Source organism: Entelurus aequoreus, linkage group LG12 (assembly GCF_033978785.1).
Source record: "Entelurus aequoreus isolate RoL-2023_Sb linkage group LG12, RoL_Eaeq_v1.1, whole genome shotgun sequence".
In the NCBI taxonomy this organism is placed as follows: domain Eukaryota; kingdom Metazoa; phylum Chordata; class Actinopteri; order Syngnathiformes; family Syngnathidae; genus Entelurus; species Entelurus aequoreus.
Window position 1 is genome coordinate 5,255,711 of NC_084742.1, and position 19,339 is coordinate 5,275,049.

The following is a 19,339-nucleotide window of genomic DNA, read 5'->3' on the forward strand; positions in this document are numbered from 1 at the left end:
AAAAGCGCCATTTAAGCCCGCCTGGGTGGATGGCATGAGCCTTAACCACACACTAGCTATTTTGGGTCCATCACCCATTGTCCAACTTACAAAACAATTTGAAGAGTATATTTTTATATGAGGAACATGGCACTTTATGTCATTTATACATGGGGGAGAAAGAACGTCACCATTGGGAAAAAAAAATAGTGTGTACTATTGTCTTTTGAGAGCTTAAGTTATTTGCAATTTCTATTCATGTAAATAGTTTTGTTTTTTTAAGTAGCCCAGAAACCTAAGGTTTCTACTAGTCATTTTCCACAATATGTGTTTTATGTTACATTCTTGGCTTAAATAAAGTCATTACAAAACGTGTTGGGTCGCAAACATGTTTATTAAGCCTTGTAATAAAGTATTTTGCATCCGGGAGTCAGGAACACAATGTGGTATAAAACGCTGATATGGTAAAGCCCAGAGTAATGTGTGGTGGCCACGCTGCCTCATTCAGACCCTGGCTGACTCGCACAGCCGCTTTCCTGTGAGGCTCAAAAGCATTGCAGCCAGCCGCTGGAGCGCAAGTAAACGCTGTTTTGTTAGCTGTCTGAAATCCTTGGGGACCGGAACCATATAAGCTCCCTCCACCATGGCGGCGGATTGAGGGGAGAGTCCGGTTGATTGTTTCAGTGCATCTTGTCATTAAAAAAAAAAACGCCAGGCAGAGAAAACAGGGTGGGGCAGGTTCTACAACGCGCTACATTGTCGAGATGTCAGGACAGATTATCGCTTCTGACTCTACCACTAATCACCAGAACAAAAGTAAATTACAGGTTAGGAGGAAAGCAGTGACATAGTGAAAGACTCAAATAGGTAGATTGGATGTCTTAAACCCTTTGACACAGCATTTATCTACAATACAGTGCATTTAGTTAGGATTATGAGCATGCAATGAGTATAAACATGATTGTTACTGCTATATAGACAATATTTCTATGGTATGTTTTTTATAATATGTGTTACATGTATTCATTGGGTGATTCAGCATGGGATTTAACCCTGATTAAGATTAGAAAAGCCTGAAAACTGCAGAGGTATTTGTCTTTGGATTACAGCCCAAATAATTATTTTAACCAGCATTGCCTTTATCTTCATTTCCAAGAATTTGGGGTGAGACCATACAAGAGGTCCTAAAGCTTAGTTTTAGCAAGGAGAACCTGTGCATGTATTGAGAAGGCTTGAAAGTGTGACATACTAACGCAATGCATTGTGGGTCTTGCTGGACTCGGTATTACTTATTTACATGGCTGAAAACAAGACTCTTTGCTCAAGTTTTGTACAAAGTTCAAAACATGGCGCGAACGTGCGGCAGCATTAACTGCCACAATCGTGGTCATGATCGCTTTAGGCAAAAAAAAAAAAAGGTTTTTGTGAGACTTTTCTCATTTCCAGCAAGAAAGCAAAGCCCAAAGAAGTCGAGTTAGTGAGCTAATGAAGAGACGGTGAATAGCCTGGATAGCAGCTGTGAGACAAACATGACTTTTAACGCCATCACCTGGTAAACGGTGTGTTCACGGCATTTTCACACTGGTAAGTTGGAATCAAAGCACGTTTTATTCTGTCGCACCATTTAGTAAGCGGTTAGTGTTACAAACAACGTACAGTATCCATCCATCCATTTTCTACCGCTTGTCCCTCTCGGGGTGGTGGGGGGTGCTCGAGCCTATCCCAGCTGCACTCAGGTATACCCTGGACAAGTCGCCACCTCATTGCAGGGCCAACAAAAATAGACAACATTCACACTCTAGGGACCATTTAGTGTTGCCAATCAGTCTATCCCCAGGTGCGTGTCTTTGCGGGTGGGAGGAAGCCGGAGTAACCGGAGGGAACCCACGCAGTCACCGGGAAAACATGCAAACTCCCCACAGAAAGACCCTGAGTCCAGAGATCGAACCCAGGACCTTCCTTATTCACAGATCTGAGAAGACTTTACATTTTTCCCACATTGATGCATTTGTATTTCAGACTTCAAATATATTTAGTTTGAAACAAATTTCTCCAGTCCTGTTGACTTACCTCTGAAAAGACAACAATCTTTTTTTTCTGATGTAAAAATCTTGAAGTTTGGTTTGTCTGTGAGCCTTTATCGACTATGCATTCCGAAATGCTTGGCCTGTATAAAAACTGACTTTGGCGACTATCGAGATACAGGACACATTCGGCAGGTTGCTCAAATCTCGTCTATCGGACGTGCTCATTTGGATCAATTCCACCAATTTTACTTATTTTTAAGGTGGCGAGCATTTGGAACAGGGTCTTGTTTTTTTACGTACGATTTAATCCACTTTGTTGCTCACTCTCACAATACCGCTGGTTGAGTACAGCCATGTAAACAAACACAAACAATGGCTACCCAGCCCCACAATGCATTGCGAAATCCCGTGCCTTTTCGAGCCCTATTGTGTTGCGAAGGGTGGATAATATTATTGCAAGCATGTTCATGGTTCCTGCCGGTGTGACTTCTTCACATGAAAACCTGTGTTCCCGGCGGAGGTCAAGCATCTTTCCTGACTGGTTTGAGCAGCAAGCTGCCATCTCTCTCCTCCACCTGGAAGCCCAGCTCCCTGAGCGCAGAATAGTCGGCAGCCCCACAGCGTTCCAGGGAGGCCACCAGCTCCTGATTCTTCCGATTGTGCTCCAGGAGGTTGCGGATAGCGAAAACGGACCATTGACTGATGACTGGAAGTGTCGGTTAAAGTTGTTTAATTTCAAGACATGCTCCAATTAACAGCAGAGGACAGTCTAACTAGCACAAGATAAAAAACCAGCTGTGGCTGTATGCAACCACCCAATGTGTTTTTATTTATCACCACAAGACGGCAGGAGCTGCATATGACGAATCCTGCAGCTGCCTCTTTACTCGTCTTGAAAATCATCAGCGCTATTAATGCTGACTGAGCAGTTTGCTCTCTACTGCTATTACAACATTGGTTTTGTTGCTGCTGTGTTGTAAAATATACTTGTTAGTAAATTCCTATTTGGTAAAAAAAAAAAAGCTGCCTTATCATTTACGCTTTTTCATCCCCTCCAAAAATTATAATTAAAGTTAAAAATGAATCCTGAATTCCTATTTTAATAAAAGTAAAAATCAGCACAATTTGTTTTAATTATTTTTGTTTTGTAAGTTAAAATTGTTAGTTGTTGATCAATTTGAATGCATTATCTATTGAGTTTATTTATTTGTATTTTTCAGAATCAAAATGGTTCAAGTCGGTCAAAAAATGTTTATAAGTTCAGATGTATTTAATTGCTCAAAAACGTATTAATTCAAATTTAATTTTATTTAAAAAATTTAAATATATGTATTTTTACTTACTGGCAAATTGATGCACTTTAAATATTTTCTGGTACGTACTAAAAAACAATAATAGTAAAGTTATTCTTTGTTGTAAGCTGATCTATATTTCTTTAATGTTAAAAAGCATAAAACTGTGGTTGGGTGTCAGGGCCAGCAAAGCCTTCTCTGTTGGCCTAACACAAATCATGATCATGAATTGAGAAAAGTTTATTTTATTTTTAATTTACTTTCTCTAAATAAATAACAGTATTCTTCATATTCATGTCATATTAGGCTCCAGTGTTGCTGTGTTTACATGAGAGCTTTTATTCAATCAGAACTCAGCTAGCTTGTTGCCAGCGCTGTATCAAATCTGCCCGAGGCCTTCTGAATCAACAATGTAGCAGTCTGTGCATTGTAGGTGAACAGTGCACATACAGTTGATAAACAGTTGCGATAGCCAGTCAGATCACGAGTTGTTGACAGTTGAAAACAAGTTGAACGTGACGTAAACGCCTCCTGTGATTGGATACTCTCGTGTGACGGTATCCAATCACAAGTTGTGCGTTGCGAGAGAAGTAAGTCTTATGCAAATCAACCGGGCCGCACCGGAGCCACACGTGGCGAGCAGAGAAATCTGGGGCCGTACTTATCAAGCTTCTTAGAGTGCCATTTTACACTTAAGTCCTGAGAATTTGCGAAATTTAGTCCTACTCTCAAACTTAAGAATACAAGCTTTTTATCAACGTTCTTAAGTCTAAGAATCACTCCTACTCTCCACGATATTTAAGAGACCTTCAGAGGTGTCTAAGTGGTTAGGAGTTGCCAGCAGGGGATGGCACTGAGGTGAGAGACGTGCGCGAACGTTCAGGGAGCGGAACAATGTCCTGGATTTGTTTGATGACGAGCAGCTGATCAAACGGTATCGTTTAGACAGAGCGGGTATTATTTTTGTCACAGATTTAATACTTTTCGATTCCTTGTTGATTTCTGCATGTGGCTGCAGTGGGCTAGTATATATAGAGCCACCCACACCAGTTTCAAATTAGTTGCCTAATTAATGAATTGGAAAGAACATTTTATGAGAGTAGCGTATGTGTGTGGCCGTGAGGTGAGTGACGTCAGTGAGTGTGTGGGCGAGAGAAGAGAGGGAGCGGTAGCGTGACGGCCGGCGGGGACTAGTTTGTTTTGTATTATTTTGTAGTTTATTGTCAAAATATACACTCCCATTGTCCACTTAAATATTTACAAGATATTTCTTTATTCTTAGACAACGGATTCCCTTCCGTGATTGGTCATTTCTATGGACACAGAAATGACGTCACCTAAAATTCCGTTTACGGCACATAGTAATGTCGTAATTCAGCTCTGAGTGTGACACTTAAGATTCAGTCCTACACTTCGCTGAAAGTGTGAGTAAGACGCTTGATAACTAACTTTTAAGTGCAGCTTTCAGCCAAGAATTTATTTACTCTTAAGTCAACTCTTAGCAGACTTCTTAGGAGTAATTCTAAGAAGCTTGATAAGTACGGCCCCTGATATCTACTTGCTTTTTTAACCCACAATGGCAGAAGGAGAGAAAATTGTTGATTAGTTTGCAGATATCTACATGCAAGGCCACTTTCAAGACGGACATTTCAAGAGAAGCTAGATCTTGTGAGCCACCCCCAAAGCTAGCTAACTAGTCCCAGCCGGTCAAAAGGGTTTGTCCGCCACCTTAAATCGAAACAACCAATAACCAACAATGAGCAGTACCCCTGACTTGCGGCTTCCAATGAATTCTGCAAATTGTGGGCTCAAATATTTAATTTAGGTTTTTTTTCACATTTAATATGTTTTTACAATTATTTTAATTTTGACAGTACCACATACAGATATGTTTTAATTGCTGATGCAGGTTTATTGATTTTTAAAGGCCCCGTAAAGTAGCCGGTTTTGCACAATGTTGAGGTGATTCGATGCCCAGTAGTGCGCAGGTGTGTTTCTGTTAAATATTTCTCCAGCTGTGGTCATGTGCTGACATAAATGATAGTATCATGAGAGGTAATTATTAAAGTGGGACTAAGTAAGACATCACTGAAGGCCTAAGTGTAAAATGCACAGCCTACCACTGGGATACAATGTTATGCAGAGGTGTACTTATAACAATGTTATAAATAAGTCATACTATGTGTAGTCGCAGTGGAGAGAGGGGATCCGCAAAAATGTAACAGTAAATAATTGAGAAGCACTAATTTAAAGTAACAGTAAAGAAGACTTGTGAAATGTTCCCAAAAAAAGCCAACAAAAAACAGTCAACACTTTTGTACAACAATCAATCTCTTAAAAGTAATGTTATTGCTTCCAATGCAGGTGGTGTGCCGACCGGTTCAATTGCATTATAGGGGCCTAAAAGCAACTGATTTCAGCTAATGGACTTTATAAATAAAGTTGGTATGGTACTTTGCAACTTAATTTGAAAATACCAATTTTACGTCAAGCTTTGCTTTAAATTCGACGTATTTTACTTTACAGCACAAGGAAATATACCCCAGATGTAGTTCAGTTTAACTAATAGATTTGACGATGTATAATCCTAAATGCTAAAAAATGTGTCAGTCATGAATGTCCGATACTGTACATTAAGCATGTAAACACAGATGCTATGAGCAAAGGATACATGGGTTGTTGCTGTCTATGTTGCAGTTGTCCAAAATGAGTGGGAGGCCTTCCAGTTCTCTGACCTGCAGAAAAACACAATTAATGTTGATTAATAATTCCGTTTCCAATTGATTTTCTTCTGGTTTTCACCTTGTTGATAGTTTTGATATTGGATAATAATGACATGTTTCCATGGCTTCAAATAGGATCCACTAACTCTATTTTTCTTTTCTTAAAACATGTTACAATTGTCCTTTGTGTTCATTAAAACAACCTTTTTGTCTGTTTAAATTGTTTTGCAGCTGTTCCCCGCTGAACCCAACCAATGTTTTTGTCTCTTATAGTAATTGAGAAAATAAAGCCCGTGTTTAAAAATTCCGTGTGATTATTTGAAGGCAAACGATACCTACGAGGGGAAATTCGAAGCAGCGGCATAGTTGTGGCTTCGCCTGAGCCGTGTCACAACAGCATCATCTGCTTCTTATCATTTATTTGCGTCCATCAGCTCAATTATTGTATTTGCTCGCCGCTGACCTCCACTTGTCACGGCGGTTACTTTCCAAATACACCGGAGGGAGCGCCAGGACTAATAGCGGCATTTGTGTTGTCAAAAAAAGAGAACAAACAGGACAGTAAGCAAGCGGACTTGAGCTTTGTGCGCATCCAGTTCCACACTAAGCGAGGACTCTTATGTTACAATCTGTCCCGAAGGTGAACAGACTCAAATGTGGTTTACTGGAAGGGATCTTGGTGAAAACAGAGACAGGGGTGATTTCTGACCAATGACAGACCACAGATCAGCATCCATAAATATTACAGAGAGGCCAAGCCAGGGGGTCCATCCCGCAAGCATTCCATCAATCGCTTCCTATTAAATGCAACTCGGCCTATACTGCGGCACAGGCAGAGGCCAGCTCCTCCCCCGACCGCTGTAACATTCATCTTGATGTGACGACTGAGATGCTGACAGCAGGCGATGGAGGCAGACTGATAAAATCGAAGCGGCGGTAGTGGGCGAGTGAGAAACGAAAGCGCTGGGCTAAAAGAACACGGGAGTTAGATTCAACTCATTTCCTCTCCATAGTCGTCCACTTGTGCGGTTTGATACAGCAGTCTGTCTCTCGCTTGCAATGTAAAACGATAAGCACTAAAGCAAACAGAACAAAAAACAGGGCAAAATGTAGTTCCCGGATCCCGTTTAAGGTATTTCTCAGTAAGTATGCAGTTTAATAAAAATGTTAAAAAACAGTATAATAAGTATGATTTTTATCAGCAAGGCTTTGACCCCAAGTACCGGTCCAAAGTGTGGCCTGGGACCATTGCAACCTGGAGCTTGTTGTTTACTGGCCCTTGGTATATTATTAACATCAACTTAGGTCATATTGAGATATATCATTAGATATAACAAGATTTTTTTATGTGGCTTGTTCACATTACAAAAAAAAAGTGATCTAATGCGAACGCAAACTGACCCACATGCAGACATGACGTCACACGTCCTGTAGTGGCTTCAAATCTAGTCGGTCTCAGTAGGGACGCATTTGTAGCAATTTCAAGAATTTTGTGCAATCAAAGCCAACATTTTTTTAACCACACATATTGCGTGGAGAAGATTTAGAAAGAAGAGGACAAGCATTTTGGCTCTGGCAGTTTGCAGGATATTTTGCTTTGATGTCTGCTCCGAAGAGGGTGTGGGCGAGCAGTCGGAGACAGGAGCGGTGGAACACTGACCTCAGTTCCTAAATCATTACTTTTACCTGTTTTCTGCTCTTTTGTTGACTATTTATTTTGTAACGGTCTATTTTGGCAAATAATTATGACACTTATCACTTTGTAACTCATTTAAATTTTAAAACTCTAGTCTGTTCAGTGCTAGACTGCTTCATCCCAAGTGCAGGACTAATAGACTCAAAAACTATTTTGTCCCACACGCCATCAGACTGTACAACTCCTCTCTGGGGGCAGGAGGGATACTAGGATGACAGGGGATGCAAAACAATTACATATACCCCCATTATTTATTATTTACTTTTTAAATTATCTCAACTCTGTACACTGCTGCTGGAATTTAAATTTTCTTGAGGGAACTCTCCTGAAGGAATCAATAAAGTACTATCTATCTATCAACAACAACTACCTATAGTATCCATCTATCTACAGTAGCTACTTCAAACCTTGTTCTGGTTGTTGGCGTGGGTGTAGCACAGGTTTCCGATAAGCCTGATAAGGTGAGCCTTAAAGCTGACGACGGGTGATTCGGAAGAAGGGTCATCTTCGTCGCTCGGGGTTGAGAAGTTCTGAGCCGAGCTGAAAATGTTCTTGCTGGCCTTTCCGATGGCGTGGACCTGCTTCAAGAGCTCTGCGAAGAAGATAAAGAACAGGAGACACTTAAAATGTGTTTTATAGACGATGGCGCAGGAATGTGTACTGGTTTTTGTCATGGCGGGACACCTTTATCACAGGGGGGCCACGCCACCCACGCTTGTAGGGAGTTTTGTGGGGTTTGATTTACCTACAGTGGTCACTAAAAGGTCCGGTTGGTCCTGGAGGAACTGCGCTTGGTGTGAGGTCATCTCGCACAGCACGTCAAGTAGACCGATCACCGTCAGCGCCTCCTGCAGGACCTGCAGATGAGAGAATGCGCAGATACAAATGGCCTCTTCCAGAGAGGTATTACTGAATGTACCTCTTCGCTGGAGGCGGAGCCAGTGGCAAGGGTCAACACGGCTCCGCAACCTTTCTGGAAGGCGGAGGCGAGGAAGCGAGCCACGTTGGAGGGGACGCCACAGTCCAGGGACTCTTCGCCACTTAGCTGGGCCGAGATCAGCTCTAACAGGGTAAGTCTGAAAACCAATAATGCACTTTTTCTACATTGTGAAGCATAAAGGACACCACGGGAATATATGATCTTTGAACTATAGTTAGTATGTTTTGTAAGACTGTAAATATTTGGGCACCACATGATTTGATTCGATTCTTGGGGGTAATGATTCGATTGAAAATTGATTCCCAATTCAAAATCAATACTTTAATAACATTGGGTGGCAGTTCTATGATTAACTACATTCCTCCATAAAATAGACAAAGGGCTCTGATCATTTCTATATTACTTAAAATAAAACGGGTTTTGTTTAATAAAGTTCTACCCAAACATTTCAAAAACTTAAATACAAATAAAGCAACAAGAGTAGTAACCCACAATTCTCCTTTCTCAACTTTAATAATATGTACAGATCATCTACATCAACAGTTTGATTTGCTTGAATGGCTGGACAGGACAGATAAAAAAATGTTTAAAAAAAATTAAAAAATCGATTTCTTATTTTCCTAGAATCGATTAAGAATCGTTACAAATAGCAATTGTGATTCATTCAAAAAACAGTTTTTTTTTACTCCCCTAAATGTTTTGGCATTTAGATCACATGTAAACTGCATTTTGATAAGACTTTGGATACCGTGCTGCCACCTGCTGCTTGGCATGCACATGACCGGTCAAAAAACGTTGTCCAGATGCCCAGGTGCCATTTGTGGCCCACAGATATATATATATTTTTTTGCCTCACGCATATTCTAACATTAAAATAAAACACATCGCCAAACACGGTGAAAGAACAAATATTACCTTTCACAGGATGACATTGCAGCATACATTTTTTCAACCAGAGCTGCAGACTTGAGAAAGTGTTGAGTTGCAATGAGGACCCTGTTAATTCATATAAATGTAGACATTAAAAATTACATTGAGGGTTTACCCCCTGAAGTCTGCCTGCCAATCATCTCCCTCTTACGTCCAGTCCAGCTCGGGTTGCGTCCTGCAGAGCTCCATCACCTTGAGCGCCAATTGGATGTTCTGCGGCTCGGACAGTTCCTCCACCTTGGCTTCATCCAGACATGTGTGGAGCACCATAGAGGTGTGGCTCACCGTCTTCTCGTCATCCACGCTAAGCAGCTGCCTGCTCACCATGAGAGAAAATGGCTAATGACTCAGCTTTTTGCATTCATGTCAGGACCAGACGGTTAAAATACCTACAAAGCATTCATAGCTAGGTTAAACATTATTATTATCATATTTGGGCGTATTCCATCAAATGGTTCAAATTTGCTTGTTGTAAAATAAACTCAAGTTCCTGTCTAAAAGTCTAAATCTGATAATACACATATTCCATCCATTTTGTACCGCTTGTCCCTTTCACATATTGAACTTCTCAAAATATACATTGGGCCATCTAGGGCAACTTTATTTCATTTTTGACGAGGTTACTAAACCAAAGACAACTAATTTGAGTAACATGACCGAAAGTAATAGCAGTAGGTTTTTAGCATAGACTTGGCAAATATACATGAAATATAGCCACATTGCACACTTTGCCATCACAGTGATTTAACAAAAAAAATACTTTAGTTATGTGTTAATACTAATTACTAATGCATGTATAAAATATATATATTTTTTCCTTTTTAAAGAAAATATATGCGTCATCGCCAATTGGCATTTTATATATTGACATTATATTGACCACGCCTCTCGCCTCGCCCCCACTGCCACAATTATATTGGCAATCTGGGGATTTTTCAGAGGGGGTAAAGTGTTAGGGTAACAGGACTGAGCGAAAACCCAGGGACACAACCTAAGCGTAAATGTTTTCTATGTTTTGTTAGTCTTTTTTCAGAAAGCGAGTACAGGCAATAAATGCTGTTTTTTAGTGTTTAAAGAAATGTTAATTCATTTTTTAAATTGTATTTATCACATTGTTATCATGTGCTTATTCTATATCATATACTTTCCAGTTAAGTTTATAGATTATTCATACATTTTATTTCCTGGAGACGCAAATGTCACTTATCTAATAAAATGGCCTACATACTTTATACTAATTGGTGATTGGGTAAGATGCAGTGCAGTTACATACTTCATTAAACTAAGCAGTGTTTCCAAAAAATGTTTTACTTTTTTATCCCACTTGAGGCAGCCCTAAATTTACTTGTAGCAGGGAATATGATTTAACTTTTTAAAACACTTTTTTTCTAAATGTTTGCGATACAGTTAGGTCAAATTTAACCTTCCAGGTGATAAATGTGAATCATGTTCTACAAAACATTGACTATGTTGTGTGTTTTAAAATTAGAGTTTAAGATTAGAGTGCAGAAAGCAACAGACTGGACCAGTAGTACAAAGTTCACGGTCAATATTAATTTCCACAAAGTTTGGTGACTATATGCATGTAAGTAGAAATGCCTTTTTTTTAGTCAATTTTGTTCTGTTAAAATGCTAATATTCGTTAGCCTGTCATGGGGCTCGTCCATTGCATATTAGCATTAAACTGCTAGCGGCATAAGCAACAACTTTTATCCCGTACGGTTGATTTGCTTTTTTCAGTTTATACCAAATTGTATTATTGATTTATCATGATTCCTTCATAATGTATGTGCACTTCATGTGTAGATTAATATACTGTCCTTTGTGTGTTTAGCTTTAAAGTAACGTCATTGTAAATCTCTCATTAAAAGGGCTTTTTACTTATTTGCCAAACTAAATTCCAACATTCAGGGAGGCAGAATAATATTTTAGATAAACCAGCGACGCACACAATGCAGTTGGTGTTACCATGTTACTTATAGTAATAAAATAAGCAGCAACAAAAGTACAGCAAAATGAAAAATATGTAACAAGAAAAATATATTCAGTTATTAATACATATATTTTTCAGCCTTTTCAAAAAAAAAAAAAAAAGGATACTACATAGTCAATTATAAAAATATACAATGGTGTAAAATTTAAAATAAATTGCCCATCTCTGGGAAACACCGCTAAGCATTATACAGATACTTTAAAGTGTCTTTTTTAATGTCTGAACCTTACAAGAAGAGATCTGGAAAGCTCCGCTGCCAAATGTCATCTTTACACACTTGGTTCCCCACAGCTAAATTACCAAGAAACTGGATCCCACAACGCACAGCTGGATAGAAAAAAGGAGATAACTGAAATATAACTATCAAAAGTTACCGTTGGGGTTTGATGACATATTTAGGACTTACGTTCAAAGACGCCATCCCTGCTCTTTGAATTTGTGTACAGGAATCTCAGTAGCTGAAGAGAAACATCAACGAAACCAAGCTCCCTGTAAGATATCAAATAATTGATGTGTCAAAAAAGTATATGACAATATCTAAATTGTGCCAATCCTTTAAAGATCGACCGATATTTGGCATTTTGACGTACAGTACAGGCCAAAAGTTTGGACATACCTTCTCATTCAATGGATTTTCTTTATTTTCATGACTATTTACATTGTAGATGGTCACTGAATGCATCAAAACTATGAATGAACACCTGTGGAGTTATGAACTTAACAAAAAAAGGTGAAAAAAATGAAAACATGTTTTATATTCTAGTTTCCTCAAAATAGCCACCCTTGGCTCTGATTACTGTTTTGCACACTCTTGGCATTCTCTCGATGAGCTTCAAGAGGTAGTCACCTGAAAGGGTTTTCACTTCAAAGGTGTCATAGTTTTGATGCCTTCAGTGACAATCTCCAATGTAAATAAAAGGAAAACGCATTGGAATGAGAAAGTGTGTCCAAACTTTTGGCCTGGTCCTTTTTCTTCTATTTTTTTACAACTACAACAGCACATACCATTCACACACATTTGATACGAGTATTTAGTATTTTGAAAAATAATAATTTGTGAAGTAGATAGTAGTAACCCCTGCTCAAGCACCAGTCCTTTTGCCCTGCATGAGAAAAGTTCCCTGTTTGTCTGGCGCCCTTTTAAATCAAATTAATTTAGGAACAAAATTTACCGTATATTTCGGGCGAACCAGACTATAAGGCACACTGCCGATACGCAGATCTGGTCAGGTCTATTTTCATACAAAAGGCGCACCGGATTATAGGGTGCATTAAAGGGGTCTTTTTTTTTTTTTCTAAATTGAAAACACTTCCTTATGGTCTACATAACATCTTTGGTCAAAATGTTGCATGGATTATGTTTTACAGATCATCCTCAAGCAATCCTTCATAGCTTACCAAAGTCGTACTGAAACATTTTGATAGATTTTTGAGCGCCGTGTGTAATATTCTTTATTTTCAATGGAACAGATAACATTTTGGTGTTTACTTGAGTCATACTGCAGTCTACACGTATCTCTAATGTGTGACTGCCATCATATTGCAGTCTACACGAATCTCTTATGTGTGAATACCATCTACTGGTCACACTTATCATTTCACCATGTACCCACTAAAATAGCTTCGAGGTCGGTAAGCACAACCAAAAATGATTCCGCACATTAGGCGCACCAGGTTATAGCGCACTGTCGAGTTTTGAGAAAACGAAAGGATTCTAAGTGCGCCTTATAGTCCGAAAAATATGGTACTCTCATTGTCAATCATTCTCCCCAAGTCTGTTTTGATTAGGGCTGCAACAACTAAATGATTAAATCGATTAAAATCGATTATAAAAATAGTTGGCGATTAATTTAGTCATCGATTCGTTAGATCTATGCTATATGCGCATAGAGGCTACTTTTTTATTTTTATTTTATAAACCTTTATTTATAAATTGCAACATTTACAAACAGCTGAGAAACAATAATCAAAATAAGTATGGTGCCAGTATGCTGTTTTTTTTCAATAAAATGCTGGAAAGGATAGAAATGTAGTTTGTCTCTTTTATCCGATTATTAATCGATTAATCAAAGTAATAGTCGACAGATTAATCGATTATAAAAAGTGTTGTGGGTTGCAGCCCTAGTTTTGATATCTGATTTATTTAAGTTCTTGTGAGAATTCTTCTCAGGTCTGTTCAACTGTTTTTACTGTGGCGCTCACTCGGCCACACACCCTTTTTTTCTCCTTGCAGTGCTGGTCATCGACAGTACGTCTCCTCTGCATACCTGTCAACACTTTACATTTTTGCTGAGAAATTCAGGTTTTGTCCTTCTTTCCTGGCGTCTCCCTGGCCCTGTTGTGTTTGTTTTCGCAGCTGCGGCGATCGAGTCGCTCATCTAGCCTCCGTCCGCAACACTCGTACTGGGGACTCTTTAAAAGAGCGCATAGAGTTTCATGTTCTGTGATTCAATCAAATAACGTGACAGAGATCGGTGGACAGTTAAGATGACAGAAAAAATATTTCTGCCAAAAATCCAAACTTTGTGTAAATATCTTAACAAATAGGAGACTTATTATACAAGTAAAGAAGAGCAGGCAGAATTGTTTTTATTCAAACGTTCGCAATATTCCAGGGTTCCTAAAGAGGTAACTTAACAAAGTATTACATCCATAAACTGCTATTAAATTGTATAACATTGAGTAGATAGTAAGTTACTGTGATGGAGGGAAATCTTATATTTTCACATGCGGATGTTCCCCTTAGAAACACGTAATCAAGGTGTTTGTGAAATGCCCTGTGGTCTTTTGGTGCCGCATAAAACATTATCGCTACAGGTCCAACGTCTCATCCAAACATTTTGAAAAACATAAAAACTGAAAGCCTTGTGCAGCTGTTTACTACATATTCTATGCCCCTAAAGCTGACCAACACGCCGGATTGTAGTCAGCTGGAGGCGTGTCTTAATGAAATTAAACAATGGATGTCCGCTAACTTTTTTGCAACTCAACGCCAAGAAAACGGAAATGCTGATTATCGGTCCTGCTAGACACCGACATCTATTTATTAATGCCACCTTGACATTTGACAACCAAACAATTACTCAGGACGACTCTGTAAAGAATCTGGGTATTATCTTCCACCCAACTCTCTCGTATGAGTCACACATTAAGAGTGTTACTAAAACGGCCTTCTTTCATCTCCGTAATATCGCTAAATTGTGTTCCATTTTGTCCACTAGCGACGCTGAGATCATTATTCATGCGTTCGTTACGTCTCGTCTCGATTACTGTAACCTATTATTTTCGGGTCTCCCTGCATTAAAAGATTACAGTTGGTACAAAATGCGGCTGCTAGAGTTTTGACAAGAGCAAGAAAGTTTGATCATATTACGCCTATACTGGCTCACCTGCACAGGTTTCCTGTGCATTTAAGATGTGACTTTAAGGTTTTATTACTAACGTATAAAATACTACACGGTCTAGCTCCATCCTCTCTTGCTGATTGTATTGTACCATATTTCCCGGCAAGAAATCTGCGTTCAAAGAACTCCGGCTTATTAGTGATTCCTAAAACCCAAAAAAAGTCTGCGGGCTATAGAGCGTTTTCTATTCGGGCTCCAGTACTATGGAATGCCCTCCCGGTAACAGTTAGAGATGCTACCTCAGTAGAAGCATTTAAGTCCCATCTTAAAACTCATTTGTATACTCTAGCCTTTAAATAGACCCCCTTTTTAGACCAGTTGATCTGCCGTTTCTTTTCTTCTCTGCCCCCCTCTCCCTCGTGGAGGGGGGGCACAGGTCCGGCAGCCATGGATGAAGTGCTGGCTGTCGAGAGTCGGCACCCGGGGTGAACCGCTCGCCTGTGCATCGGTTGGGGACATCTCTGCGCCGCTGACCAGTCTCCGCTCGGGATGATCTCCTGCTGGCCCCACTATGGACTGGACTCTCACTATTATGTTAGATCCACTATGGACTGGACTTTCACAATATTATGCTAGACCCACTCAACGTCCATTGCATCCGGTCTCCAAGGTTTCTCATAGTCATTCACATTGACATCCCATTGGGTTGTGAGTTTTTCCTTGACCTTATGTGGGCTCTGAACCAAGGATGTCGTCGTGGCTTGTGCAGCCCTTGGAGACACTTGTGATTTAGGGCTATATAAATAAACATTGATTGATATTCATGTTTAAATAACTTTTACTGCAAATGAATATCGGCTCCCGGCCTCCTTGACTACTAATAATCGGTATCAGTCCTGGGAAAAAAACAATCTCTACAATCCTTACCTGAGCAGGCACTGGTTACGGGAACTTTGCACACAGGAGTTCCTCTGAGCTCGAAAGCACTCAGCAGCAAGCTGCAGCTTTAGGTTGTAATCAGAGCCGCTGGAAGCTTGCAGCTCATCACGGAGTCTGGATAAGACTTTTAGAAGACCGGAGAACGCCTTTCCACCGACAGCATCCCTGGAGAAAACAGAATGACGTCATAGTTGAGTACAATGTAAAGCAATGTCTGCCTTATACAGTTATACATTTGATGAAAGGTTTTTGTGTACATTTATTGGTTAAAGACACGCAAAAAAGGAAGACTACACACTATAACAAAAAGTGTATTTAGTTATCTTAAGAAATGTAGGACTGTATGCGATAAAAAAAACTAGATATAAGCAATTTATAAGCTCGCTGTTCGCATATTAGTTACATTACTTACAATAGCTAGATTAGCAAGGATGCTAACATTCGCCGTTTCAAACTTACAAACACAAGTACATTCTTCCTCCTCACCTGTATTCCCGGTCCTGTAACAAAGCGGTAAAAGTTTGTAAGACTTGTAAGTGTTCAGGGGAGTGTTTTTCATTCAAAATGCGAGCAATGGACGCTGAAATGTCATCGGAGTTGGTAGTTGGAGCTGCCATGTTTCCGTTTAGTGCGCATGGGCGGGACATCCGGAAGTGGATTTGAAAAACCCATTGGTGGACTCAGGCTTGGGGGCGGAGTCTAAACATGTGCTGTTGTTTTCAAGCTGTTCCATGTAATCAAATGGGAATTATTTAGCTTTTAAAAAATGTAATTACATTATACTACAAACATGACAATTTGGAGTGATTTGTTAGTTTGTTCCTCTTCTACATTAATTGCAAGTTACACTCACATAAAAAGTAAATTTGATAAAGCCTAAACACTGCAGCCCAGTCAGATTGTATTTATTGTCGCACAAATTGTGCCACATGAAAAAATATGTTTTTTCCATGCAGAGTTGTTTTACATCACAGGATTTTCCTCTTTTTGATTGTCCTTCGTGTCTTGATAGGCCAGGAGGACAAACACAACAACAGTGGTCAAGGTTTCATTGGATTATATGGTTGGGGGGGGGAAAAAATTAAATTATTTATAGATCAGTTATGTATATCTGATAATGAGTGGAATAACAACACAGACACTGGGCACATTTAATGAAAACTCGTCTTTAACAGTCAACTAATTGAGCAGTCGGAGGGTGCAAAATGTTTTGATACAAAATCCAGTGTAAAGGTTACAGTCAAACAATTACAGTATTCTCTCGAAGGCATAATAAACATGTATTGTACTCAAATAGCATTAAATAACACAAGCATGTGTACATTTGCTGCATGAAAACTAACATTTTAAATTGTGGTGCAAATCTAGGGATTGTTTTTGTTTGTTTGATACGTGCAATGCAATCGTGAATCCTACTGCAGCTGGCGGGTATTTAACTACTTGCACAAATAGGTGCTAATTCTCATTGCAATTGTGTCATTGAGAGGGAGGTCTGCATGTTAAAGATCTAATTTAGTGTTGTAATTTTTTCTAAATTTTATTTTATTCATATTGATTTTATCTACAAAACAATTGTTCAACATTGGCTGAAATCTAAAGGCTAATTATTTAAAAAAATAAACATAAAATGTAATACAATAAAGCTAAATTAAATTATTTAAATTTTTCTTTAAAGTACAGAATATTTTCTTCAGATATTATGGCTTTCAAATTCTATTAAATAAATGTATTTTAAGCTCAAGCATATTTTATTAAATGTTTATAAAAAAAAAATGTTTCTTTGTTTTATGCAGGTGTTAGTGTTAGCATTTAGCTCCTCACATTGCCTTAGACTAAACCTCTCTGTTTTCAAATGACATATTGCAAATATTTATAAAAGTTTTTCATTATATACAATACACAAAGTGAATGCAGCTCAAAACCAGAACTCTGTGATGCAGACATGCACGATGACGATGTTGCGATGTGACACCAGTCCTGACTTAATGTAGCTTATTGCCACGTGTAACTCGATGTCCATGGGACCGATGACGGGCTTCACCAGGCGCACCACACCTGGGAAATGAACAGGAAGTGTCATTATCTGTTGTCTAAGAGAAAATGGTCATTTAGGAATTCAGTGAAAGGTTGTAAGGCGAGATAATACCATGCGAGTCTGACATCACCGAGATGAAGACAACAGAGCAATCTGATTGGATGCTTAGTCAAAGCCTCTGCTGTTTGTACGGACTAACTGCAATAATGCTAGTCAAAGAACCGCTATATGAGAGGGGCACTCAGCTGTTAAGGACCTACAACAAAAATGCTGGTCATAGATCCGCTATATGTCAGAAGCACTCCGCTCTTTGTAAGAAACTACTACAAAATTGCTAGTCAAAGATCCTCGATATGACAAAAGCCCTTTACTACCAAGGGCAGACAACAAAAACGGTAGGAAAATATCCTCTATATAACAAGTGTGCTTTGTGATCATTAAGGACCTACTGCTCAGCTGTTTGTAACGGGCTACTACAAAAATGCTTGTCAAAGATCCTCTATGTCAGGGGTCCCCAACCTTTTTTGCACCAGGGACCGGCCTTCCACGCGTGGCAGATAAATATAGCAAGTTAATACATGAAATAACTCACCATAACGTTGAATGAGTGGGAGCCCCTGGTCTTTTCCCTTTGCAAAAAAGCTCTCCATAGACTTTTGTTTTTTACTCATTTTTGCGAGTAGTTGGCTTTGTTTTGGCTTTAGTATCTGATGGGTTATAGGTGATACATCACATTCAAAGACAAGAGCATGGATATATAATAAAGCTTGAAATGCTTGCCATTAGTTCCAATAGATTTCTTTGGAGTTCTATTTCCATTCTAAACGTTATGTATTCATATTTTGTGCAATATTTCATACGTAGATACAATGTCAGCTTTTTTTGGTCCAATTTTGCATACATGTTATCGCTAACTACTTGTGTAATAGGACTATGTGCAATAATACCAGCACTTTAAAGGCCTACTGAATTTTTTTTTTTTTATTTAAACAGGGATAGCAGATCCATTATATGTGTCATACTTGATCATTTCGCGATATTGCCATATTTTTGCTGAAAGGATTTAGTATAGAACAAAGACGATAAAGTTCGCAACTTTTGGTCTCTGATAAAAAAAAGCCTTGCCCCTACCGGAAGTAGCGTGACGTAGTCAGTTGTTCGCCTCCTCATATTTTCCTATTGTTTTCAATGCAGCTAGAGCGATTCGGACCGAGAAAGCGACGATTACCACATTAATTTGAGCGAGGATGAAAGATTTGTGGATGAGGAACATTAGAGTGAAGGACTAGAATGCAGTGCAAGACATCTTTTTTCGCTCTGACCGTAACTTAGGTACAAGCTGGCTCATTGGATTCCACACTCTCCTTTTTCTATTGTGGATCACGGATTTGTATTTTAAACCACCTCGGATACTATATCCTCTTGAAAATGAGAGTCGAGA

The 19,339-nt window shown here is 39.2% G+C and overlaps 2 protein-coding genes across 2 annotated transcripts in view; both read right to left on the bottom strand.

The window, feature by feature from the left end:
• Nucleotides 1–354: 354 nt before the first annotated feature.
• On the bottom strand, nt 355–16,541 carry atxn10 (ataxin 10). The gene is made up of 11 exons (XM_062064527.1): nt 16,350–16,541; nt 15,852–16,028; nt 11,987–12,069; nt 11,811–11,907; nt 9,739–9,903; nt 9,573–9,653; nt 8,637–8,793; nt 8,463–8,574; nt 8,125–8,309; nt 5,970–6,033; nt 355–2,712 (listed from the first exon to the last, which is right to left on the bottom strand). Exons 1-11 carry the CDS (start codon nt 16,508–16,510, stop codon nt 2,528–2,530), a joined length of 1,467 nt encoding a protein of 488 aa, XP_061920511.1. The 5' UTR covers nt 16,511–16,541; the 3' UTR covers nt 355–2,527.
• A 252-nt stretch (nt 16,542–16,793) lies between these two features.
• The window catches only part of LOC133661366 (fibulin-1-like), a 31,155-nt gene continuing 28,609 nt past the window's right edge, over nt 16,794–19,339 (bottom strand). The window contains exon 17 of the mRNA XM_062064526.1: nt 16,794–17,918. Within this exon, the coding sequence (XP_061920510.1) occupies nt 17,779–17,918 (140 nt within the window). The 3' untranslated portion in view covers nt 16,794–17,778. The remainder of the gene's footprint in view (nt 17,919–19,339) is intronic.